At 37.9% G+C, this 27,696-nt stretch overlaps 1 protein-coding gene across 4 annotated transcripts; it reads left to right on the top strand.

The window, feature by feature from the left end:
• The first annotated feature begins 4,586 nt into the window (after positions 1–4,586).
• LOC120537413 (uncharacterized protein C8orf48 homolog) lies at positions 4,587–22,398 on the top strand. 4 transcript variants are annotated; one of them, XR_005635318.1, is made up of 7 exons: positions 4,587–4,669; positions 14,085–14,333; positions 16,300–16,440; positions 19,103–19,332; positions 20,675–20,827; positions 21,153–21,324; positions 22,165–22,398. XR_005635318.1 is itself a non-coding variant. In XM_039766332.1 (6 exons), exons 2-6 carry the CDS (start codon positions 14,108–14,110, stop codon positions 21,258–21,260), a joined length of 858 nt encoding a protein of 285 aa, XP_039622266.1. In that variant the 5' UTR covers positions 4,587–4,669; positions 14,085–14,107; the 3' UTR covers positions 21,261–21,484. The 4 variants fall into 4 exon arrangements, 3 of the variants coding, with proteins under 3 accessions (XP_039622266.1, XP_039622268.1, XP_039622269.1); XM_039766332.1 differs by lacking the exon at positions 22,165–22,398 and having other exon boundaries at positions 21,153–21,484; XM_039766334.1 differs by lacking the exons at positions 4,587–4,669; positions 22,165–22,398 and adding an exon at positions 4,762–5,110 and having other exon boundaries at positions 21,153–21,484.
• The last annotated feature ends 5,298 nt before the right edge of the window (positions 22,399–27,696 follow it).

Below are 27,696 nucleotides of genomic sequence, written 5' to 3' on the forward strand. Positions count from 1 at the left end.
TGAATGGATGGATGGATGCACATGGTCAGCAACAATACTCAGATATACCATGGCTCTCAGGCATTGATTGATTGGTATTAACAGGCCAAATGTGTGCCAAGAAAACATTCCCCACACCATTACACCACCACGACCAACCTAGACTTATTTAAAATCATTAATTTATAATCTTTTATAATCAGTTACAAGTATGTACTTAAATTATGTTGTAACCATGAATTATTACTACATAAGGAAAAGGACCGAAGGTAAATAAAGGATTAACTAAATGTTGTTTAAGCTTAGGCACATGAGGCTTTTTCCTCATCTTAGAGGAGCCAACAAAATAATTACTAAGGTTAAAATGAAGTAAATTAGTAATGAACACCCACTTATATAGTGAGGACAAACTAGTGGGAAAGCCTAAACACCCCTATTATGAAACAGTGATAAGATCAATGGGAAAACCCATAGCACACCCCTATTAATAAAGTGATGTTTAGAATAATGGAAGAATTGACATGTGTATGAGATTACTGGTGGCTGTAGTTGATCGGTTAAGATGACAGAATTCTGTGTATTAAGAGTTAAATGACATGATATATTAGATAAGGTAATGATAATAGAGAAGTATAAAAGAGAATGAATTGTTGAATTAATTACTCACTCCATGGACCAAGATGCATTGCATATTTATATACAAATAAAGAACTGTTCTGCATTCTCATCTGGGGCCTCATGCGTAGAATTCACACTATAACATGGCGTAAGCACAAAAGCAGAAATATTCGTAAGCACAAAAAAATCCAAATGCATAAATATGTGTGAAGCCCACTTCTACGTTCTTCCGCTCCATAAATCGTGGTCAGCGTGAAAAGTAACGCACGTGCATGCGCCTGCTGTCCCGCCCCAACTCCTCCCAGAATTACGCCTCTTTGAAAATGTAAATCAATATAAATAGCCCTTAAGCTCAGCCTTCTGTGAAAAGACAATGGCAAAAGCATGGGGGAAAATAGAAGAATTTCAGCAAATACCAAGTGGAAGCAAGGAAAAACGTACTATTTGTTAGTTTAAAAAGTGTTATAAACAACAAAAGGAAGTTAATCGAGTGACACAGAGTGTAGGAGAAACTTGAAAGCTCAAGTTCACAAAGTCGCACAGTGGCCAAAATAAAAAAGAAGTTGTCAGATGTCAAAGTCGCTGTCAAAAGGCGAGTCGTAGCCCACCGTCTAAGTGTCATATGAAAGCTTATTAGGGTACAGAGAAAAAAAATAGGCACACAGTGGGAAAAAAGCATGAAATGTCAAGTTTAATCTCGAAAATTCCACTTTAATCATGTAGTTTATTTTGTCATTAAAGTAGAACACAGAACACAGGACACAGAATCTATTACATTTGTGATATTACAGCTCTCTGAATAATTAAAATACTGAGATTTATACATGATATCACTTTCATGATGATAGGAGTTAAAGCATGTTATTAAACATGGGAACATGGTGGCACAGTGATTGTTCATGCCTCACACAAGATGCTTGCTGCGCCGTGCACGACCTTCGATGAAATAATTTATTGCAGCAGTACTGTCTCTTTCAAAGGTACTAACCCCCAATTCTTGTTCTTCCTTTTCTTTCTCCAAATACCCAATCACCACACAATCAGCTCTGTAATAGACGTTAAGCCATCTGTAAGCTTAGAACGCTGATTCTTCAAAACTTTTAAGGAACACTGAAATATATTCGTAGTATATGTTTAATTATTCTATCCATCTATCCTTCCAGTGTCGCGCCAGCCACAGCAAGAATACAGCGCGAGGCAGGAACAATCCGTGAATGGAGTGTCAGTTCTTCTCTAGCACTGTGGCACTATTAACAATATGGATTATTTAAATGAAGTTAGAGTTTTATCTGTATAATATAATAAACATATTTTGCTGCATTTCATCTTAAAAATTATATTGTCATCATATGTAAATATGCGATTTATAAAGTGGCTCAGGTTGTGCAATATTATAACTGTATGGCAAGTTTACAGTGGGGTAACTGTACTTATAGGGACAAAAGTTCTACAAGGAGCACTTGATGGACTGATTGAGTGCATTTGTAGTTCTTGGGATGAAACTGTTTCTGAACCGCGAGGTCCGTACAGGAAAGGTTTTGAAGCATTTGCCGTGTGAGAGCAGTTCAACAGACAGCATGGCTGAGGCAGCGTGTGCTAGATGCAGTATCCCCATAATTCTCTTTCCAATCAGCTGCTGACCTGTGATTCCACACTCAGATACAGTGATATAAATACAACGAGTGGTGCAGTGAAAGTAATATGGAAAAAGATGATCCGCTGTGGCAAACCCTAACAGGAGCAGCTGAAAGAAGAAAAAGAAGGTGCAGTGAGAGTAACAACGCTAAAGCAGTTATGGTATTTGGAGTACTTTGGCTATTCCGTGAACCATTATATTGTTACAGGTTAATTACAATCAGATGCCTTAAACTAATGAACACTATGCAGTTAGTTTCAGTGTATATGATAAAGCTGCGTCAGGGATGTGGATCTAAAAAAGAAAGGGAAACCACACAGGAACAGTAGCATTGCTTTAACGTTGGGTGCTGCCAGTCAGCAAAACTGAGTGCAGAACTTGCGTACACCAGGGTATGAGCTACTGTGGAAATGTGTATGGCTTTATGCTAAGTTTAGGTTTTATACATCGCGATTTGAGCATGGAAACATTCGTACATAACATTTTTGTACGTATGCACCGTTTATACATGAGGCCCCTGGTCTCTGTGAATGACTTCTTTTGAAATAGGACAAAGTTTTTTTCTTAATAAACTGTTGACACAGGACAGGTTGGGTGCATGGTTTCATGCTGTTGGCACCAAATTCTTACCCTATCATCCATGTGCCTCAACAGAAATTGAGATTCATCAGACTAGGGTTACATTCTTCCAGTCTTCAGCTGTCCAGAGTCTGTCCCCACTAAAGCCTCAGCTTTCTGTCCTTGGTGGACAGGAGTGGAGCCCAAAGTGGTCTTCCATTATTGTAGCAAGTGCATTCGTCTCAAGGTTCAATGTTTTGTGCATTCTGAGATGCTTTTTTGCTAACCACAGTAGTACAGAGAGGTTATCTGGGTTACTGTAGTCTTTTTACCTGCTAGAACCAGTCTGGTCATTCTCTCCTAACCTATCTCATCAATAAGGTGTTTCCATTTGCAGAACTGCTGCCTATTGTGTTTTTTTTTTTTTTTGTGGTTTGGACCATTATAGGTACACTTTAGAGACTGTTGTGCATGAAAATATCAGATCAGAAGTTACAGAAATACTCAGACTAGTCCATTTGGCATCAACAATTATGCCACAGTTGAAATCACTGAGATGAATTTTCCCTATTCTGTTGTCTGATGTGAACATTAACTGAATCTCCTGACCTGCATCTGCACAATGTCATGCATTGCACTACTGCCAATGATTGGCCAAGTAGATAATTACATTGATAAGCAGGAGTACAGATATTCCTAATAATTTATTCACTGAGTGTAAATTAGCGTACACTATGGTGGACTATTCTATATAAGGTCAATTCTGGCTTTGCACTTGTTTCTGTCAGGATTGACACCACTAATCAATGATCTATGGCTTACATATTGAATTATTGTTTAACTGTTCTGACGTAGGGAAAAAAGAACTTGGATGACTTGGTTTCAAACATTTTAGAGTTATTACTCAATAGGCAAAAGCAAAGAGTCAGCATGGTGAAGCACCCCTTCTGTATAAACTGTTTTACTTTGTATAAATGAAGGCAAAAGGTAAATAGAAGTATGAACCATCTTCACACACACACCCTACACTAAACACTTAAAATTCACTTTTGCCTGAGTTACATTGATGTTATAGGAAGTTTGCTTCAGTATTCTGGTAACATTAAAAAAGGAAAATTAATTTTTAAGGGTGTGTATTTACATTAATAATTTGTAATATAGTTATTATTTTATTTGTCCATATCATATTTATAGGAAGCTGGCCTGGTGGCACAGTGGGTAGTGCTGCTGCTTCACAAAGCCAGTGTCCTGGGTTTCAGTCCTATGCCCATTGATTGTCTGTGTGGAGTTTCCACATTCTCCCTGTATGCGTGTCTGTGTATGTGTGCCCTGTGGGGTATTCGGGGCCCAGTATAACTGGCAACTGTGAACTGGACACCATATACTGTATGTGGGAGTGGATTTTGTGATTGACTGATGCCAAGTGTTTCCTGCCTTGTGCCCTTTGCTGTCAAGATACACCACATTCTGCAACAATAATGTGGATAAAGCAGGTTCGAGAATGCCGTTATGTTTGTTATGTTATTCAACATCCATTCATTCATTCATTTTTCTAATCTGGTTATCCTGAGCAGGAATGCAGAGAAGCTGGAGTCTATCCCAGTAATTACTGTGCATAAGGCAGGAACAATCATTCGACAGCGAGCTAGCCTATCACAAGATGAAAATACTCACACACAAACACGCATTAAGGCAAATTTAACAATACCAGTTCACCTTATTTGAGCGTCTTTGGAGCACAGCACAAAATGTACCAAAACAGAACTAGTGCTTGCGGGTACAGCAACTGCACGGGCCCTTTTCGCTGTTGCATCCTTGTTGCTAGTGGAAACGTGTTGGCTGTGTTTCCCGTATATTCCGCCAATTGTTTTGACTGAGGTAAGAAGACAATTCAATTGAGTTAACCGCTTAATCACTAATATTTGAATACTGTACTCAGATCAAGAATAATTTAGTATTTTTTGTCGTTATTGACAACAAAGCGCTATCAGAATTTCTCATTTTATGTGTGAGGTACCAGGCAGCTGTCTTCCCAGGGAGTGATCGGTGGTTTGGACCATTATAGTTTAAGGGCCACTGTAACATAGTTTTGTTTTTTCGGTTTAAAAAAAAAAAAAAAGTGGTCGATGCTTCAGTGATAGCGCCTGCTTTCATCGACCATAAAATTAGATTAAACAGGCAGAATAGTTGATTATATCGGGATTTTATCTTGGCGATCAGCTCGCTGTAGGACGCCGCCGCCTTTTGATTAAGTCTTCTCATTAAAAAGTTTATCTTAACGTCTTATGTCTGGAGATAAAAGAACACTTCAGCGTTAGGGTAGGTGTAAAACTTAATTTTCCGTCGTTTCTTTTAATACAGGTTGTGTTGTATATTCGTTTTCTTAATTTACGCTTTGTGTTTGTGTTTGTCCAGTGCTGCCGTTTTAAGCTCCTCACCTCACGATAATATAGTGAGTGATTGTATATCATACGTGTTTTCTTTTTAGAATGAAACATTGAAAATACACCGTCATTTATTGTGCTTGATATGAACTGTCATTCGACATGTGTTATAAAAGTGTAGTTAATTCTCATACTTCACTCTGGCTTTAAATAACAATTTCAGTTTATCCATTGCTTTATAAAAGTGTTTCTCAAATTACATACCGTAATAGAATAAACTTAAAAATATTTGCAATTTCTTGCCCTACTTGTAGTATCATTTCCTTGACTTGAGGTCATCCCCATAAGGTCTCTTGTCATTTGGAGGCACCTTGCTCGCCTCCTTTTTGCATTTATAGTTCCCAACTAAGTAGTTTGTTGGTGTTTCAAATGGTATACTTAATACAAGATGCATTTCCAAACAGGCATTGCCACACAACACAATTAGACTGAGGTAAACAAGGTGGTCAAAAAACTCCTTGGTGGCAGGGCCCTGGGGGTGGATGAGATACGCCCGGAGTTCCTCAAGGCTCTGGATGTTGTAGGACTGTCTTGGTTGACACGCCTCTGCAACACTGCATGGACATCGAGGACAGTGCCTCTGGATAGGCAAACCGGGGTGGTGGTCCCCCTCTTTAAGAAGGGGGACCGGAGGGTGTGTTCCAGCTACAGAGGGATCACACTCCTCAGCCTCCCTGGAAAAGTCTATTCAGTGGTCTTGGAGAGGAGGGTCCGTCAGATAGTCGAACCTCGGATTCAGGAGGTCAGTGTGTTTTTCGTCCTGGTCGCGCAACAGTGGACCAGCTCTACACCCTTAGCAGGCTCCTTTTGGGTGCATTGGAGTTTGCCTAACCAGTCTACATGTGTTTTGTGGACTTGGGAAAAGGTGTTCGACCATGTCCCTTGGAGAATCCTGTGGGGGTGCTACGGGAGTATGGAGTACCGGATCCCAAGGGCTGTTCGGTCCCTGTACAACCGGTGTCAGAGCTTGATCCGCATTGCCGGCAGTAAGTCAAACCCGTTTCCAGTGAGAGTTGGACTCCGCCAGGGCTGCCCTTTGTCACCGAATCTGTTCCTAACTTTTATGGACAGAATTTCTAAGCGCAGCCAAGGTGTTGAGGGGGTCCGGTTTGGTGGACTCAGGATTGGGTTAATGCCTTCTGCAGATGATGTCCTGTTTGCTTCATCAGACCGTTATCTTCAGCTCTCTCTGGATCAGTTCGCAGCCGAGTGTGAAGCGGCTGGGATAAGAATCAGCAGCTCCAAATCCGAGACCATGGTCCTCAGCCGGAAAATGGTGGAGTGCCCTCTCAGGGTTGGGAGCGAAATCCTGCCACAAGTAGAGGAGTTCAAGTATCTCGGGGTCTTGTTCACGAGTGAGGGAAGAATGGCGCGTGAGATTGACAGGCGGATCGGTGCGGCGTCCGCAGTGATGTGGGCTCTGCGTCAGTCTGTTGTGATGAAAAAGGAGCTGAGCCGTATGGTAAAGCTCTCAATTTACCAGTCGATCTACGTTCCTACCCTCGCCTATGGTCATGAGCTATAGGTAGTGACCGAAAGAACAAGATCACAAATACAAGTGGCTGAAATGGGTTTCCTCCACAGGGTGTCTGAGTTTTCCCTTAAAGATAGGGAGGAGCTCAGAGTAGAGCCGCTGCTCTTCCGCATCGAGAGGAATCAGATGATGTGGCTCGGGCATCTCAGATCAGAGTGCCTACTGGACGCCTCCCTGGTGAGGTGTTCCGGGCACATCTAACTGGGAAGAGGCCCCAGGAAGACCCAGGACACGCTGGAGGGACTATATCACCCGCCTGGCCTGGGAATGGCTTGGGGTTCCCCCGGAAGAGCTAGAAGTGGTGGCCGGGGAGAGGGAAGTCTGGGCATCTGTGCTCAAGCTGCTGCTCCCGCGACCTGATCTTGGATAAGCGGAAGGGGATGGATAGATAATTAGATCAGACCATTTTAAGACCGAGTGTACACTTGAAATAATGTTACACAGGTTATATCTGAATTGTCACAGTGAATGCACATACAGTAAAAACAGATATGAATTATTTTAAGACATAGTTTCCTTTGGGTCTTGCAGGGTCATGACTTACTGTTGTATAAAACGGTAAAGGGTTGCTCACCGTTTGGGAATTTCTTTTTGATGGGTTGCGGCAGGTTGTTCCATTGAAGTTACTCTGCATTGATGTTCGGTGGCTTAACCCCCTGCTTATGCAACCTACTTTGACAGTTACCAGCAATTCTCCAAGGGTCTTCACACCCCTAGATGATTTGATGGTTATCTTTAACTGGGTCTAAGAAGGGCAGCATTGGGTCACAAGACAAAGCAGTTTAAGAACGCAGTTTTAAGGAATTCAGTTGTAACTAGTGTTATCTTTTAACCAGAAATTAACAGAATTTCACAGACATGGCTTCCATTGGAAAACAAATCCTGTACTAAATTTTCCTTTTTTGCCTTGCTTTGTGCTCTATTCAATACAAACTACTGACAATTTACCACCAATCAAGTCGTCCACCAATCACTTAAAATATGGATCCAATGCAGAATACATTTTAAGGTAGAGAAGCACATATATGTTCATCCTGTACATTATAATCACCTTTTTCCACCTTCTCAGACATACTCAGTGTTTAGTATATGGAAAATGTTTTATGTACACAACTTTTTTGCATCTTATGAACAATTACCTTAGAAATTTAACTTTCCAGCTGCATATTTTTTTCCTATATGCAAATGTTTTTTTTTAAAAAAAAAAGAAACTTACAAACCTTAATACCTTTCACACTCCTATCAATCCCAGAGGCAATACTGGTTAGTCCTGATGACGACTCGAGAAAATTTCAACAATAGGTAAAAATATTTGAAAAAATGTACAAAGATCCTAGGGACCCGGGTGTGTGTGGGGGTAGGGGGGTGGGATAATGCCTTCAGTTGGCATCTCAGAAAAAGAATGAATCTCATCCATACATAAAGTACAACCTTAGATCTACTGTATATAAGAATTTCCATAATTCAACTAAAGGTCTTTTATCAATCACATTTATCTCATTTAAAATTTTTCAAAATGACTAGCTCCAGCGTCACTAGGTTACATGTTCTGGAAATGCAATAAATTAACATAATTTTGGGGAAAACTCTTTACATGCTTCCCAAATTGCCTTGGTGTTACAATCACTCCCAATCCATTAACAGCAGCATTTGTTGCACTCCTACATGGTATTATATTAAAGTTTATAGGGATAAGTCAGTTGTAATATTCTATACCACTCTCTTAGCACACAGACATACTGTACCTTGCTGAACTGAAAGAATCCCATCCAACCTTCTATAACTCAGTATGTTAGCAATGTTCTATATGATCTGAAATTGGGGAAAATGACAAATTCTGTTTTAGAGGATATGTCCAGAACTTTTTTAAAACTCTGCAAGACAGCTTAGCCATTAGCTAAACAAGCACGCTTGATGTATTTAATGTCTCCCTCTTTCTAAGAATTTGTTACTATTCTTTTAGAATAAGCATGCTGGGCCTGCGATTGACTCTCTTGTTTTATTAATTTTTTTTATCACATTAATAAAAAAAAATTGGTTTTTTTATGTTTCTCTTCATTTTCTCTTTCTCTTAATGAGTGTTGAATCTTGTTTTGCTTTGTTCTTTTCTGTTTTTCTTCTTTGTGTTCATTATCATTTAATATGTAATTGAATAGCATGTCATTGTAATGTACTGGTTTTTGAAAATAAAATATAAATTAAAAAAATAATAATAATCTGTTGACAGAAAAAAAAAATCATAGCGCTGGAGATGAAGCACCCCAGATTTAGGATGTACTGGTACTGACCATTGTACTTAAGAAAGTTATTGATACCAGCGCATTTTTTTTATTTATTTGTGTGTGTGTTGCGCATTAAGTTCAAAACAAAAAAAATCCTTTCAAATCCCAGAAATGTGTGGATCTTAATGATTGGTGTTTCTAAATTTTCACTGTGTGATTAAATGTACACAGTATTGGACTGGCATCCCATGCAGCGTTGGTTCCTTTTTTGCACTGGTAAGTTTTGGTTCTCAATGAACCCTGTATTTTGCGTAGGCTAGTTTGGAAAGTGGATGGAAAGGAAAGCATTGTTTTAATCTGTACTGTGCAGAAGTATCTGTTCAGTTTCATCCCAACATGTCTAATTTATTGTCACACAAAGCTATTAACTGTCCAAGGAAATACTCATCATGGTCAGGATAAAAGGTTTGTGCAAAAATTCGGCCCCCTGATCACTAATCCTGAGACAGTTCAACACTAGCTAGTCAGCTGAATGTTTCTGGAACATGGTATGAAAAGAACCGCTTAATCACTAATATTTGAATGCTGTACTCGGATCAAGAATAATTTAGTATTTTTTGTCGTTATTGACAACAAAGCGCTATCAGAATTTCTCATTTTATGTGTGAGGTACCAGGCAGCTGTCTTCCCAGGGAGTGATCGGTGGTTTGGACCATTATAGTTTAAGGGCCACTGTAACTTAGTTTTGTTTTTTCGGTTGGGGAAAAAAAAAAAAAAATGGTCGATGCTTCTGTGATAGCGCCTGCTTATTCATACTGAGTATGTTTAAAAATGGCAGGTGACTTAGTAAGCACATCTCTGGGGTTTAGGAAGAAAACACCAAAGTAACACTGGAGTTGTGCAGTAACAGCAGTAACCAGTGCTCTACTGTGTATTGCTGTAAAAAAAAAAATTCTATATATATATTAGCAGTTATATATTATCTAGCAGTTTAGTTTTTATTTGTATTCATTAAGGGCTATTCATTTTCATTTTGTAATTCAGCCAAACACACTATAGGGTTTAGTTAAGAAGGCCTGACACATTCTGGTGCCATTGAGCACTAAGCAGGATCCCACCCTGACTGAGATGCCATTCCCACATAGATGACAAACTCACCCAAGCCTAACCCCTTTCCATCATCATCACCACCACCCCACAACATTATACCAATGCCAACATATAGTACAATTGTTTACTGTGCATTTTTTATTCTGGGCTGCAGAGTGCAAAACAGACTCGCCAGTTGTTGTAACAAATGTCTATAGTATGCCTCAAGGGAACCAGAAAACAACTCCTGTAGACTCTCCAAACTAATGGTGACATGAAGGTAGGTGGCTAATTCACTGTACCAAAGTGTCCACTCACAGATATTTATAGATAGATAATTATACATTATTTATTTACTTTGTATTAAGTTTTGGTATAAATTACCCATCCAAAAATGAGTGTTCATGCAAACATGCTCACAGTGCCCTAGTAACCTTTATAGGCAACACTGTAATGGAAGTAATTTTTTTTTTCTTTTTCTTAATTATCAGTCTAACGCAGCAGTCACCTTATTTGTGCTCTTCTGTTTCCATGATTTAATAAATACTTCCAGTACATGTTTATTTTAGCCAAGATATTATATTCTGTAAAAACCATCCTCGTTAGATTACTGGAAAGCACTGAGATCTACCATTGGACTAGAAAGCCAATATGAATAACCCTTATACTTTTTGATACCTAATATTTTAAAATAAGCTTTTGAGGGTCTCATTAGCCCTGTAGAAGATCTCTGAATGTTAGTTTAAAACAATTACCCAACCTCAGTGCCTCCTATGTTAATCATATTGTGTTTTGTCTGCTGATTCACACTGTTGTCTAATTGGAACTAATTACTTCAATCACCCAGTGTGTTTTACTGCTGTCTCCCCTCATTAAAATGTGTAAATGTCTATAAGACTATTTTCATACATCAAACACGTACCAAGTAAAGAGTAATAGTGGCATCCTGTGAATCTCACACTTAAAGTTGCTTTCTACTGTGACATTTATACATTTACAGTTGATATAGTTAAACCGAGCATCATTTGAAAAACAGGAAGGGAATCAAAACAGAAATCTTACATGAATGAGAGAAGGTGCAAATGAATCAAATGTTCACACACCTTTCTGATTGACCTAAACCAAGGGTGCCAGACTTGGTTCCTGAAAGACCCATGACTTACATGTTTTCACTCTTCTAACAGTCAGTTGAGTTATTGTTCATTATTGAGAATTTCCAGCACCATTGATCCAAGCATCACCATTTAGCCTTTAGAACATTAGGACAAACAAGAATATCCAATTAAGATCAGTATACATCCTCAACTACTTTTCATCTAATTTTACAAAATAATATAACATAAGTTTCTCAAAATGGATGAATCTAATTCTGGCATGCAAAACAGACTAGAGCGCACTTACGCACACCCCCACATTCATGTGGCACCAGCATAATGTTGCCACTTAACCTCACCTTGACATTTTTGGAGATGTAGGAGGAACACCCATGCACTTACAGGAAGAATGCGTGAAGTCCACATGGACAAGAAAAGGGCACAGGATTCATACTCAGCATTATAGATCCTTGACATAACAGTCCTCCGCACTGTGCCACCCCACCACCCTGTTCAAAAAACATCAAATCAAAATATAAAGTTGCTGAAGGAACTGTTCCACATTTCTACCACACCTAAGCAATTCAACACTATGGTGTGCATTTTGATTTTATAGGGTGTCACTTAGTGCAGTGCTACCTTAAACCTTATTAGTTCTCATTTTCAATTCACATGCAAAGACTTTAAGTGTTTGTTTAGTATGCACATGTTCTCTGTGCCTGTGTAGTTTTTTCCCCCACATCTCAAAGATGTGCAAGTAAGGTTGATTGGTGACTTTTAATTGAATTGGTAGAAATGGGTTTTGGTGCCCATGTGAATGTGCCACACGATGGACATTGTCCAGGGTTTATACTATTGTGTGTTTGGCTGATGTCATCCAGAGCAAATTACAAGATGTGTATTTTTTAACATTTTAGAGCAAAGGCTGTTTAAATGACTTGCTCAGAGTCAAACAATGTGTTTGAGGCAGAGTTTGATATGTCAGTCTTGTTGTTCAAAGTAAAGCACCTTCATCTTTAGACTATACTGCCTCCCAGGGTTGGTTCTTACGTTGCCCCTGATACTAATGGAACAGGCTGTGACTACTGAAGACCCTGAAATTAGATTTTTGCAAATCCTGTAGACCGGGGTGGGCACTGTCGGTCCTGGAGAGCCGCAGTGGCTGCAGATTTTTTGCTCCAACCCAGTTTCTTAATGAGAAGTCAATTATTGCTGATGAAGCACTCAGTGCTCAAGTGACATTTTCATGCTTCATTTTAGTGGTTTCGCTTGTTAAGGTTTCCCACCCTTAATTGTTTATTTCAATCTTAAACAGCTGCATTCACTGTTTTAATGGCTCCTAATTTAGTAATAAGATGTAAATGGCAAAGCAGCCAGCAGTTCTCCATCTAGCTTGTTTCCATTTACATCTGTGTGCATTCATCATGCACTGTTTGATTTAATAAAAAATGTGACAGACTGAAAATTATATGTTTTATGCTTCAACTCATTTGGATGACATCCATGGAAAGGAAAAATCTACAATATAAGAACCTTACATTGCAGACTAATACGCCATAAAATGAAATAAGGCCTGATATTGGCAAGGATTGGTTTCTGATTAAGCAATTGGGTTGGAATGAAAACCTGCAGCCAATGCACCAACATTGCCCACCCCGATCTAGACCAATGGCACCTGCTAAATTAAAGAGTATTTTATTTAAACTCAATGTTTTCTAAAATGTAAATGAAATTAATCTGTTTGATATACCTTATTTATTTGCATTTTACATCAGTGTGCTTTAAATTATGAATCCTCTTAGTCTGTTTGCTGTGGCTGAACAGATTTAACCACTTTATTTTTTCTGCTTATAACCCGCACTCCTAAAATAAGCAGATGCCTTTCAACTGGATCCTGTCTGTTTTGGTTACATCTTAATTTTAGGAGTCCATATGTACTGCATATGCTACCATGGACAGTAACCTAGCCTTTATAAAACCCAGGACTTGAGGCTTTCAGTTTGAAGTTCAACATGGCTTTCAGTATAGATTAATGCATTACTGGTTTTGTGAATCTAATGGTCTTGATTTTTCTGGCTCAGTTTGTTGGGGTTATTGAAGTGAGAGGCTGCATGTCAAAGGCTAACCCCTGGGAGATGTGCTAAACACATTTCTTACAGCTGAGCGACAGAGGCTAAGTTTCTTAAAAAAAAAAGGTTTACTGTTTTTATTTTACTATTTTACTGCTTATTTTTCAATCATACTGTGTTATTTTCCTCCTTAGCTCCCTAAAAACCTTCATTGTAGACTGCTACAGAATTCAGTGTTCTGCTTTTATCGTCTGATAGTAATTACAGTACATTCTTTGCAGTGTAAATCAATCAGTGTTTTATTATAGCATCATTAACAGCATGCCACATCACAATGGATAGATAGATGTGCTTAAATGTATTGCCAAACCTACAATACAATATCAGATTTGAACAACTCAACAGTACAGATTTAGCAGTGAATACACACATTGCAGATACAGCACTAGTAGACACCAGCACAATTTGGGTAGTTTCTGTTGCGATTATAAAACCTCATGCAATTGACTGAATCTTCTTTAAAATGTTTATATGCCCTAGCAACAGGACTTGAATCCATGAAGTTTACTTTTGTTGATCTACTATAAGCCATTTCTAGCTGTTGAGATGCTTGAGAGTATTCCTACTCACAATATGATTTCCTGACTTCTTTGTACTAGGAAATGGGACATTTCTTCTGTATTTAGTGTTTCTTAACCATGGTTTATGAGAAATTCATCGTCTTGTATACTGTGCTTGGCAGCTCTTTAATATGAGCTGTTCATTTTATTTCTTGTGAATGTCTTTGATTAATTTGTTTTTTGCCACTGTACATTAAACTGAATGTGTTTACCTTTCACAGCTCAGTGAAATTCATTCTTTATCATGTCAAGTGAAACCGAGCCAAATGAAAAATCACATTTGTGTGGACAGTCTGTAAATGACTCTTGTGAATCAGAGGCAGGTTCCAGTAGCAGCAACAGCAGCTCTGTGCGACATCTGCAAGCATCCCTGGAGTCGGCTGGGATTGAATCTGTCAGGAGTGAGTCATTTGGGTCCTCATACTGTAATGAAGAATTCAATTCTCATGTGTCACTGAAGGAATATGAAGGTAATTCCACAACAATTTTTACTTCGGATGCTGTAACTTCCCCTTTAGTGTGCTTTCATTGAACATGCCATATACAGAGTAGTACACAATCACTTTCATTTTCTTTACTTACTTTCATTTTTGTGTTTTTTTTGATTAAAATGTTTTTCTTAAACAGACCCACATGTAAAGGACAGGTAGGGTATCAATTAAACATATACCTGTATTTCCTACTTGGACCTTATAAAACTAGATGTTAAGCAATATGTCAAGACCAAATTTCCTTGTAGACAACGTGCTTTAAATGAAAAATAATTTATTTCCACATTCCAATCTGTAAGCATTTGTTCTGTTTCTCTGTCACCAATTTTGGGTGCCTCTGGGGTTAAGTAGTCATTTATGATCACCCTGTACTGGGACTCAGTTTTTCCATAAACATTTTTGAACCAATGCAGTACAGTATCTGATTCTGATTGAAAAGCCATTTTTCTCCCTTTGGATCTACCAAGATGTTTTCTAATTTAATATTAACAAGGTAACCCACTTCACATATGGATCAGCTGGCCAGTTAAAGTGTATTGAAGTAATATACTGGCCTTGACTGAGGTTGTTGTGACTTGAGATTCCTAATACAGCAGTTGCATCCATCTTAAAGAAGTAGATTTCCACTTCACCGTCTTTATCCAAAACAGTGTCTCAGTGTTATTCTTCTCATTAGAAAACAATATACAGTAACTTGTATTTTAAAAACTGTGTAAGTTTAATCAGTTCATTTTATTCATATATCTAGCAGTTGAAATGTGCCAGATCGCTGCATTTTTTTATTTCTTGCTGAATTGTTTAAACCCTTGCCCTTGCTAGGGAGAGGTGAGGTGGTATAGGTAATATTTCTTTTAAGTGTTCTTGACATCATCTTCTCAAACCTGCCTAAACTTCAGGATAAGTGCAGTAGTTAATACTGCTGCTTCATATGTCAAGTATCTTGAGTTCACAGCATATGCACAATTATTGTTCATGTGGAATTTGCAATGTGGAATCTCACATGTTAGTGTGGGTTTTCCTTCCATATCCCTAAAGATGTGTAGGTTCAATTCACTGGGAGCTCTAAATTGGCCCTGTATGAGTGTGGTTGTGTGTTTGATTGGGAACTTAATGTTTTGTATGACTTGTCTGAACGTATGTTATTTACTATAGCCTTAAGGATGTTCATTATTATTTTAAGAGAGTCTAGCATAGAATTAATAATATTTTTACATTCATTATTACTTTCTACTCTAATGATGTGTATAATGTGAAATTTGATTTTGACTTGCATCCTCAACAGTAACCTGGTTTTCTCTTCTGGACTCCACTAATCACTGCATTCTGAGAGGTGCAAAGCATTTTCATTCAAACAGAGAGATCACACATTTTTTTGCATTTCCTTCATTTAGATAGGTAACATGGGTATGTTGACTGGCATTAGTGTTCCCTGAAAGCTGAATGAAGTCCCATGCAGTATTTTGCATAGCCACGTTCTGTAGCCTATTTACACCAAGAATTTCAGATATCTTGATCTATGTAAAATTAATTGTACACGTTTGTATACTTTGGGGAAAATATGCAGGCACATAATCTCATCTTTAACCTATATGACTAATTAAAACATTAAACTACTTTGTTACAAGCTAGAGCAAAAAATAAAAAATACAACACAAACACACTCTTGGCATCAAGACATATCAACTCATGTTTGGTATTTTTAAAGCCCTGTCCACTCAGAATTTAACCCTGGGCAGAATGCTAAGATATATACATTAAACAACAGAAAATAACCCAGTGATTAAAAGTGAGTATTCTTAGGTTTACTATCTTTCTTCACCCCTTATATGTATTCACTTTATGCCATGTTTGTCATGCCTGAAAGTGTTCTATAAAGACACTAAGGTAAGAAGTGTCTTTTCAGTGACTGACTGAAATTTCTGTTTATTTCAAATGTCTGTTTCAGATGAAGAGTTTGAATCTTACGATGAGGCAGAGATCTTGGGTGAGGATGTCCTTGCCGAGAAGTGGATTAATATTCTGAAGGAAAAAGCCTCACATTCATGTATGGACCACAAAAAACTGCTGCATTCTTTTCTAAAAACAGGTATGGGCAGCTTTAACTTTCCCAACAAGTGAGATAAAATATTTTGACAAGAACGGGACATGGCTGTTGTTGCAACTGGGACATAAGCATCATTGTGGGCAATTGTATTGTCCATTAGATACAAAGTATTTAACATACTGGTAAAATATTGTTTGTTGGAAGAGCATTTCATGCAAAAGATTGTTTTTAATTTTAGTTTCAGTGTTAATAAGAGTTTTTTAAACACCGGTAATACTTATGTTTCCTTATTTATCATTTCTCTAGTAATAGTATGGCCAGAGAAAGAATAAAACTTTAGTGTCCTCTACATTACAGTAACCTTCAGAAATGAATCAAGAGGAGTACATACATATTTTGGTCCTGTACAAAATGTTTGTCATACTAAAAGTACTTTGCCCTTTACAAATAAACTTTAATTTTGGTATTGTCTGCATACTTTGTCTGTCAGATCTGATACTTGTGATCTTCAAAAGCATGGCTTTAAACTAATATATATGGAATCATTCTATGACCCATCCCAATCCATATGTTTATACTATGGCAACTGCCACAGGATCACCCCACAACATCTGGATTACAAAGAATCTTAAAAGCAGGTCCTTTCATTCTATGAGCTAAAGGGAAAAACTCCTGTGCTTCTTGGTGAAGGTATCTGAGCTCTTTGTGCAGCACTGCTGCTATACTCCTCTCATCCATAGTGTAAATACTGCTAACTGCACAGAGCTTTGTCATGGAATGATCACCCTGACCCATCCCAATTCAGAACTGCTGGCAGCCAGATATGTGCCTGTGACATCTAGATTACAGAGGTTCTCGGAAGCATCTCCTTTTACACAATGAGCTGATTAGACATCAGAGGACTGGAGGCTGGCTGACAGCAGTTACTACATTGTAGATGTCCAGACTGGGACAAATCGTGTGTGATTCCACAACAGAACGTGGTATTTTAATCTCTTGCTGCCACTTCTTTGTAAATAAAATAAAAATAATATGTATTTGCATTGTGTTGATGTCACCTCACCCGGGGTCGCATTTATAAAACTGCGTGGATTTGAGAGTGAAAATATGTGTATGCCAAAAAAACAAAAAACTGTGTACGCTAAAAATAAATCTGATTTATAAAACTTGGCATATGTACATTTCTAGGCAATTTACCTCTATAAGTCACAATCGTCTTCATATGGACTGTGTAAATCACCCGCATACATATGTAGTCATGTAACTGCAGAACTTCATTGGCAGGGAGAGCAGCCTCTCTCCTAATGCATCAAAGTCCTATAACCTGCATTGAAGAGTATTTGGTTGCACTCCACAATTGAGCATGCAGGATCTTGCATGCATTATAGTGCCTCTCATCTGCGTTCTGGTGGTTGGAGAAAGGTGTAAAGCACCAGCATCTGAGCAAGTAGCCGCCTGTACCTGGTAGATGCAATGGCGTGATTGCTGTTACAATAAATAGTAAAAGCTATGTGAAAAACAGAGGTTTCAGCCAGTTACCGTACCAACAAGTTGGCCACTATGTACACATGCCAAAGCTACTTTGCCTAAAAATAAAGTAATTATGGGTTGACCCAGGTCACTGCTACAATGTTTGTCAGTCTAATCTTGGTATCACAGATGACTTCTAAATTAATGGAATGTCACTGTTTACAGTTAAAAAAAGCAGCTTTATTCTTACTAGATGCCCATATTGCAGTAGGAGTATGGTAAATTGCTCCAATTGTGCTAGGAAAACCAGACACTGCTGCAATTTTGCTTTTTATTTTGGCAAAAATATGTTTTATGTATGTACACCCACACAATACAAAAAATGAAAGTAGCACCTCGGCAGTCAGCTAATGGCTTGAAGCAAAGCTAGTATGATGGATGGAGTGATGCTTGGCAGAGATATTCCAGACCTGTCTACCAGTTCCAAGAAATTACAACAGGTAGCCAGTATAAACTGACAAAAGGTGAAAAAATGCTTTAGGACAAATACGCAGCCATGGCCCTCTTAACAGGAAACTAAAATAAAGTCTGTATATCGTATTTGTCATTTTTGAGGTATATTTATCATGTCAATGGACATTCTAATAAGAGATGATGATATGATTTATTATGGGTGCAAGTCGTTGTTTAGCTAGTTTGGCTGCATTTCCTTATTTAATCCAGGGTGTTGTCATTTCCCAGTTTCTCAGAAATGTTGCAAAATGATGGTTTAGAGTTGCCATAAATATATGCAAGTTCTCCCATCAAGTTTTCTTTTGTAAATCCTGATGTTTGTGTGGAAAACTGCATACTCAAATTCTGAACCTTGTTTTGTGCATGTGCATGTTTATTTTTTAGATCTGACCCCAGTAGAGTGTGTGTGCTATTAATCTTTATTTGCCAATTTCAGAGAGCACCTAGTTCTAATGCTTGATTACTGATACCTTTTTTCAAAGGAACAAAAATTGAGCAGTATTTATTTTTTGTTCATTGTAACAGAGTATGTTTAATTTCCTTGACTGAATGATCACAGTTTAAGTTTCTATTTTTAGGAGTCTCAGCTGCTAGGTTTTCTTTGAGACCAATAATTCTCTTTGCAATATTTTATAATTAATCCCATTTATTTTCCTGTGCACAGCTATTCAAGGCTAATGCTGGCAGTTTAATGCATTTTGCATAAATTAATTTTATGTAGATACTATAACTATGGTCCCTGAAGAGAAAGAAGCCCTGAAATCATATTGCAGAAAGAAGATTAGTGTAATGCGCCAGCAGCATCAGAAAACGTCCACTTCTGGACAAACCAGGCAGACAGAAGCTGATGATTCCAATTTAAAAGCAGTAGACTCAAACTTGAAGTGTGTTGTCCCAGAACAGATAGTCAGAAGGCTACAGATGAAATCCATCCTTGAGGCACTTAAGAAGGTGTGTTTCACTTTTCAGTCTCCCTCCATATTGCTTGTGATGATTCTGTAGTCCCAGATTGTTTATAGGTATACTTTACGTACCTGTGCATGTAAGGTTATTTTTATTTTTCTTCTCTACATTACTGTATTTATTTTTACTTTTTAAAAACTACCTTTAAGTAAACTGTAAAATAAACATTTTTGGAAAAGTACAATACAGTAAATGCAACATAGATGTGATTATACTTTGAATGAGACCAAGATGTTATTTGGTTTAGAGCAGGAGTTGGGATGTAAATGGTGCAAACAGGAAGTACACTTAGAACAACTACTTGTCTAAATGTGTTGGTATAATTGGATCATTACTGTCTGAAGGCTTTAAAACAGCAGACATAAATTCTGGAGAAAATGGTATGGAAAAGGAATCCCACAACACACTAGGTTGCAGCTGGAGGTGCCAATATGTTAAACATGGCCTGCACTTCTTTGTGCTGTATGCAGGTGGCAAGGAGGTTGTCTGGCCTTTAAGTATTAGTTGAAGCCCGGGGTTGCAGAAGCATCTAGGACTGCCAGTGGACAAAAAATGTGTGTGGCACCAGGTGTGTACAAGACCCTAGAAGTAGTTTCTGGGGTAAAGCCCCAAGTGTTTTTAAGCTGGGAGTATAAAGCCATCCCTTTCCCACTAGTCCACTTGGAGTGACAAGAGAGGAAAGATGTACAGAGGGTAAAAGTGTTTTTGAGTACATTTGGTATGTAAATGTGATAGGCAAACTGCCTAATAGGGGCTATTTATTTCTTGGTTCTGTCCAGAGGGGACGTTATCTGTTTATTCCTTTGTTACTATGTTCACTTTCGTATTGGTATACATTTTTTTCACAATTTACTCTCTTATTTATACTTTTGGCTTTATTTGAGTTTATTCTAGGTTCTGGAATGGCGCAAGAATGCCACCTGTTGATCACAGTGTAAAGTGAGCATTTGTGAATATGTATCAGAACACTTTTAAATAATTTAAGAACATTTATTGTGCAGACATACACTCTTAACTACCTTTTCTGCCTCCACAACAACCATCCAAAGCACATCATTTTATGTTTGTTTCTGAGATTGGTAGTCACAAGCATAATTGCAGCAGTCTACAGAATAGTTTGAGCACACTTTGACAGATATGTATCATACTGTATATACCTAAACAGGAGCTGTGCTTGCAGGTTTGTGTCCATCCTTATTTGTCAAAGTATACTTCTTCTTGACTTGCTTGTTCTTCCTCCCTATTTTATAAAATTGCTATGCTTTTAAATATTTTGTAAGACTGCATTGAATACAACACTTGTTTAGTTGTTATTTTTCTTTGTGAAAAGGCAACAAAAGTGGAGATGCATGAGCCACAACAGTGTGCTGCATGTCAGGGACGGCAAGGTGAACTAGCAGAAAAAAATTTCATAAGGATAAAAACAACCCAGCTGGAATCAAAATTGCTGCAGCATAGACTGGAGGAGTTTATCTACACAAAAGTAAGTAATCTTGGGGCAAGAACTGATACCCATTCATTTTATAATTCCAAAAATTAAAATAGCAACTTGTTTCTTTAATATGTCAGCATCAGCTTTACAGATCTAATGAGTTTTAGCAGTGACCCATAATGTCACATTTTTTTTTTCTTATTAATAAATCTGCAGTAGATGTAACATATTAATATTTGTACAATTACAAAGCCAAATATAGTTTGCAGTACTACAGATATATAATTTTGTGTTTGTCTTAATTTTGTACTTTACAGTATGTGATGTACTTACGAAAACAACAACAGGTCTCATTTTGACTATTCTGTTTTTAAAGGATCCTGTTTGCATTGTTGGAGAAATGTTAAGAGATATCCCAAAGATATCTACTGATTCTGATGCAGTGTGGCAGGCATTTGTCAAACATAAGTGTACCGCTGAATGAGATTCATTATTTTTTAAGGGACCAAACAGTGAACACTTATTCAGCTCCAGAGTTCTCCTCAGCTGTAAGTTTGAGTCAATACTAATGCTTGTTTCTAAACTCCAAAGTGTTACGTATTTTCTTCTTGGTCAGGAATGCTGGCTATTGAATTGTACTAATGAAAAACCAGGAGGGCTACTTGTATGGTGTAAATGTTCATGATTAAAAAAGTTACTATATGCAGACACCCCTGAAGCTGTTGACTTTTACTTGATCTAATTGGGGGAGATGCTTTTGGATGTTAACTAACTGGAAGAAATATTGAATATGTTCAAAGACTGTGCAAGTATGGATGTTTTTATATGATACATGGAACATAATCAAATGCAACCACCCCAAGAAAGGTGCATTTACAATAGAGTCTTTGCTGCACCGATTTGTACTGTAACTGCTACCTGTCAAGGTAAGCACTACAGGCTATTTTTATTGTGAGTTTATTAAATTCAGAAACACACAGAAGCTGTCTTAATGTTTTTGTTAATATCATTAGGGAAGCATTTCACTTTGCAATTTAAAATGTATTTATCAGTATACTAAATGCATCTTGTTATGATTTAGCTAGTTTATTTTCAAACATTACAGAATTCGTTATTTTATTTTACATGAATGATTTTATTTTGTCTTTAAATCATCCATCCTTTAACAATTTTATATCACATCTCCATTTTATAACTACAGCAAACAAAGTGATCTGAATCTGTTGTATTAGGAAATTTGTAGTAAATGTCTTTACAGATGGGAAGAATTAGAGATTCTTTCATTGTTGCTTTTTAATAAGGGGATTCAAGAAAATTCAGCATTGCTTAAAACTGATCTGTGTTTTTATGTGAAAACTGTTTGTTGATATTTTTTTCTTTTCTTTCAGGATAGTCTGATCAGCAGGTTGTTGGGAAATAGCTAAAATGTCCAAAGGTCTGCAGGAAAAGCTTGATTGAATTCAATAATACTTTGATCTATAAGAAGGCATATAAAGCTTGAACAGCCACATAGCTAACCAAAAAAGCAAGTTTTATTTGAGAAAATATAACCAGATTTGTTTTTAATTTTGAACCATGTACAATGCATCCGGAAAGTATTCACAGCGCATCACTTTTTTCACATTTTGTTATGTTACAGCCTTATTCCAAAAGGGATTAAATTCATTTTTTTCCTCAGAATTCTACACACAACACCCCATAATGACAACGTGAAAGAAGTTTACTTGAGGTTTTTGCAAATTTATTAAAATATTAAAATTTGCTCAATACTTTGTCAATGTACCTTTGGCAGCAATTACAGCCTCAAGTCTTTTTGAATATGATGCCACAAGCTTGGCACACCTATCCTTGGCCAGTTTCACCCATTCCTCTTTGCAGCACCTCTCAAGCTCCATCAGGTTGGATGGGAAGCGTCGATGCACAGCCATTTTAAGATCTCTCCAGAGATGTTCAATCGGATTTAAGTCTGGGCTCTGGTTCGGCCACTCAAGGACATTCACAGAGTTGTCCTGAAGCCACTCCTTTGATATCTTGGCTGTGCGCTTAGGGTCGTTGTCTTGCTGAAAGATAAACTGTTGCCCCAGTCTGAGGTCAAGAGCGCTCTGGAGCAGGATTTCACTCAGGATGTCTCTGTTCATTGCTGCAGTAATCTTTCCCTTTATCCTGACTAGTCTTCCAGTTCCTGCCGCTGAAAAACACCACCATGCTGAAATCACAATGCTTCACTGTAGGGATGGTATTGGCCTGGTGATGAGCGGTGCCTGGTTTCCTCCAAACGTGATGCCTGGCATTCACACCAAAGAGTTCAATCTTTGTTTCATCAGACCAGAGAATTTTGTTTCTCATGGTCTGAGAGTCCTTCAGGTGTCTTTTGGCAAACTCCAGGTGGGCTGCCATGTGCCTTTTACTAAGGAGTGGCTTCCCTCTGGCCACTTTACCATACAGGCCTGATTGGTGGATTGCTGCAGAGATGGTTGTCCTTCTGGAAGGTTCTCCTCTCTCCACAGAGGACCGCTGGAGCTCTGACAGAGTGACCATCGGGTTCTTGGTCACCTCCCTGACTAAGGCCCTTCTCCCCCGATCGCTCAAGTTTAGATAGCCGGCCAGCTCTAGGAAGACTCCTGGTTGTTTTGAACTTCTTCCACTTACGGATGATGGAGAGGCCACTGTGCTCATTGGGACTTTAAAAGCAGCAGAAATTTTTCTGTAACCTTCCCCAGATTTGTGCGTCGAGACAATCCTGTATTGGAGGTCTACAGACAATTCGTTTGACTTCATGCTTGGTTTGTGCTCTGACATGAACTGTCAACTGTGGGACCTTATATAGACGTGTGTGCCTTTACAAATCATGTTGAATCAACTGAAATTACCACAGGTGGACTCCAATTAAGCTGCAGAAACATCTCAAGGATAATCAGGGGAACCAGGATGAACCTGAGCTCAATTTTGAGCTTCATGGCAAAGGCTGTGAATATTTATGTACATGTGATTTCTCAGTTTTTTTATTTTTAATAAATTTGCAAAAACCTCAAGTAAACTTTTTTCACGTTTTTATTATGGGGTGTTGTGTGTAGAATTCTGAGGAAAAAAATTAATTTAATCCATTTTGGAAATAAGGCTGTAACATAACAAAATGTGGAAAAGTGATGCGCTGTGAATACTTTCCGAGTGCACTGTATCTGCTAGAATAAAATCATAATTTTTGTAAATGTGTTAAATCTTAATTAAGCTGGCTGATGTAATAGGATTGTAATAAAATGTTGCAACATTTATTTGTCATGAAGCAAACTGCTGTTTTAGACAATTGAAGTATTCTTCACCAATGTGGAGCAATTCTTGGGCAAAAACTGTATAAATGTTTCTACAAACCGGATTCCAAAAAAGTTGGGACACTATACAAATCGTTAATAAAAACTGAAAGCAATGATGTGGAGGTGCCAACTTCTAATATTTTATTCAGAATAGAACATAAATCACAGAACAAAAGTTTAAACTGAGAAAATGTATCATTTTAAGGGAAAAATATGTTGATTCAGAATTTCATGTTCAATGTCAACAAATCCCAAAAAAGTTGGTGGTTGTGTGGCATCTCCTCTTCTTCTTACAACACTCAACAGACGTCTGGGGACCGAGGAGACCAGTTTCTCAAGTTTAGAAATAGGAATGCTCTCCCATTCTTGTCTAATACAGGCCTCTAACTGTTCAATCTTCTTGGGCCTTCTTTGTCGCACCTTCCTCTTTATGATGTGCCAAATGTTTTCTATAGGTGAAAGATCTGGACTTCAGACTGGCCATTTCAGTACCCGGATCCTTCTCCTGCGCAGCCATGATGTTGTGATTGATGCAGAATGTGGTCTGGCATTATCTTGTTGAAAAATGCAGGGTCTTCCCTGAAAGAGATGACGTCTGGATGGGAGCATATGTTGTTCTAGAACCTGAATATATTTTTCTGCATTGATGGTGCCTTTCCAGACATGCAAGCTGCCCATGCCACATGCACTCATGCAACCCCATACCATCAGAGATGCAGGCTTCTGAACTGAGCGTTGATAACAACTTGGGTTGTCCTTGTCCTCTTTGGTCCGGATGACATGGCGCCCCAGATTTCCAAAAAGAACTTCGAATCGTGACTCGCCTGACCACAGAAGAGTCTTCCATTTTGCCACACTCCATTTTAAATGATCCCTGGTCCAGTGACAACGCCTGAGCTTGTGGATCTTGCTTAGAAATGGCTTCTTATTTGCACTGTAGAGTTTCAGCTGGCAACGGCGGATGGCACGGTGGATTGTATTCACTGACAATGGTTTCTGGAAGTATTCCTGAGCCCATTCTGTGATTTCCTTTACAGTAGCATTCCTGTTTGTGGTGCAGTGTCGTTTAAGGGCCCGGAGATCACGAGCATCCAGTATGGTTTTACGGCCTTGACCCTTACGCACAGAGATTGTTCCAGATTCTCTGAATCTTCGGATGATGTTATGCACAGTAGATGATGATAGATGCAAAGTCTTTGCAATTTTTCGCTGGGTAACACCTTTCTGATATTGCTCCACTATCTTTCTGCGCAACATTGTGGGAATCATGTTGCCAATTGACCTAATTAGTGTTAATTGGTCTTCCAGCTCTTCGTTATGCTCAAATTTACTTTTTCCAGCCTCTTATTGCTACTTGTCCCAACTTTTTTGGGATTTGTTGACACCGTTAAATTTTGAATCAACATATTTTTCCTTTAAAATGATACATTTACTCGGATTAAACGTTTGATCTGTCATCTACGTTCTATTACAAATAAAATATTGACATTTGCCATCTCCACATCATTGCATTCAGTTTTTATTCACAATTTGTTTAGTGTCCCAACTTTTTTGGAATCCGGTTTGTATATAGTTTATGTCAGGGAAATATATTTTTGTACTGTTCCTACTTTTACAAAACTGAACTACAGGGATTCCTAAAATTTGCATTTTAAAATTGGGATACAGGAGTAATATTTTTGCATTAAGTAAAACATGCAGCTAATCAGGTTATTTGCACAACTTTTTGTCAAGGCCAAATGGGCTAAACCCTGAAATCATGTAGCCCTGTCACTTTTGACCATGTCTTCCTTTAAGCCAGTTGTTTAAATACTCTGCTGAAGCAGCATGCACAGTAAAAGAATCGTTGTTCTACCTAGTCCTGGCAATCTGGATTTGGTAATAAGTGCCTATCTAAATGAAAGAGACCTGTAATCTAGGTCTTTTTCATGGCAAGAACATCAGTTTTTTTCTGTTTGAATGTTAAAGTCTTTGGGAGTTTAGTGATCATACAATGATCAAAGTTTATATTTATAATTGTAAAATTTTGTTATGCCTTTTTATTATTGAAATTATCTTGCCAATCTTATGTGATTGGTTACCTTTTCAGGGTTAGTTGCCTAGTCAGGCCGCAATTCTAGAACTAAATTAAGTTATTTTTTGAAAATAGGTAAATTGATGGAAGAATAAGCAAGGAGAATAAAAGTACACATTCACTGTGCCTGCATCAGAAAGTTAAGAACACTTTTTTTTTTTTAATTGTATTTGATAAGATACAGTACTTTGCTTAACTATACCAGACAAAACCATTTGCTGTTCTTTATCACTGCTCTTGTGCCAGTCATGTCAAAACAGGGGATTACTGGATGCTTTGCAGTGCTTTTTATGATGTGATGCTGGTGAGTGCATTAAAGTGCTTTTTAACACAGACCAAATACTGCAACTACAATAAATCCGGATTGTACTGCTTGTCCAGAACATTGTATCCATATCACAAGCTCACAAGCTGTTTAGACTTACATTCCTATCCAGCTCATATACTACTGTCTGGATTTGATTATAGTTATAGTATATATGCACTATTTGATACCAAACTGGGTTCCCATACTTTTTCAAGTGCATGCAAAACCTACATTTGGAGAGCTTTGTCATGTGTACAGAGCACAGGTAAAATCTTTAAATGCAAGATTGTAATTTAAAGCTTGTCTATGTCTTTTTCAAGAACATCAGTTTTTTTCTGTTTGAATTTTATTTAAAGTTTTTGGGAATTTAGTGATCATACAATGAACAAAGTTTATATTTATAACTGTAAAATTTTGTTGTGCCTTTTTTTTTAATTAAAATCATCTTGGCAATGATTGGTTACCTTTTCAGGGTTAGTTGTCTAGTCTGGCCGCAACCCTCTGCAATTCTAGAACTACAGAAACAGTAAAAGCCAAATGCCCTTCCATATGCACGTGACCTGGTTCTAACAGGCTAAAGCCAGTATGAAAGATGCATGGAAAAAATTCTGGGAGCTGTCTCCCAGTCTGACTTGTACAGGAGTTTCTCTGGCATAGGAGAGTAAAGTTTACGAAAGTTGTGTGAGGAGTAGTATGTTTTAAGGGAATGACACATAGCCAATGAAAGCAGAACACAAAACGCTGAATGTTTGTGGAGTGTCACTGAGTGAGAGGAAAATGAATGCTGAGTTACAGGTAAGACATAATGTTGAGTCGATAGATGTTGTGCTGAGGTGAAGGAGACAATAGCGATTTAAGCATCTGGAGCAAATGACAGAGGACTATTGGGTGAATTGGTGCAACAAAATGGTTGAGGGGATGAGGTCCAGAAGACGGCACATGACATGGTTGTCAGACAAAGGTTGCTGGTGAATGTGGAGAATGGAGGAAAAACCTTTGGGGGCAACCAGCTAAAGTAAGTAAACCCAAAACATGATCATTAAACAAATTAAACAAATTTAGCCATACAAAGTTGTGTGGGGTAAACATGTTTTAATGTATACATTTCGCATTTTGTGAATAATTACAGAATAAACAAGAAAATTGTTTCTTTTTTTGTCCTTTAACAACAATGTTCTTTAAAGATATTTGTGTTAACCAAGATTTTTTCTCTTTATAATTGTAAGCA

The sequence above is a fragment of the Polypterus senegalus genome, chromosome 10, assembly GCF_016835505.1.
Source record: "Polypterus senegalus isolate Bchr_013 chromosome 10, ASM1683550v1, whole genome shotgun sequence".
Lineage (NCBI taxonomy): Eukaryota > Metazoa > Chordata > Cladistia > Polypteriformes > Polypteridae > Polypterus > Polypterus senegalus.

Coding starts and splice junctions, on each gene's coding strand:
- LOC120537413 (XM_039766332.1), top strand. CDS start 14,108: ATGTCAAGTGAAACCGAGCCAAATGAAAAATCACATTTGTGTGGACAG. Junction 19,333..20,674: donor TCCTTGAGGCACTTAAGAAG/GTGTGTTTCACT, acceptor CTTTGTGAAAAG/GCAACAAAAGTGGAGATGCA. Junction 20,828..21,152: donor AGGAGTTTATCTACACAAAA/GTAAGTAATCTT, acceptor CTGTTTTTAAAG/GATCCTGTTTGCATTGTTGG.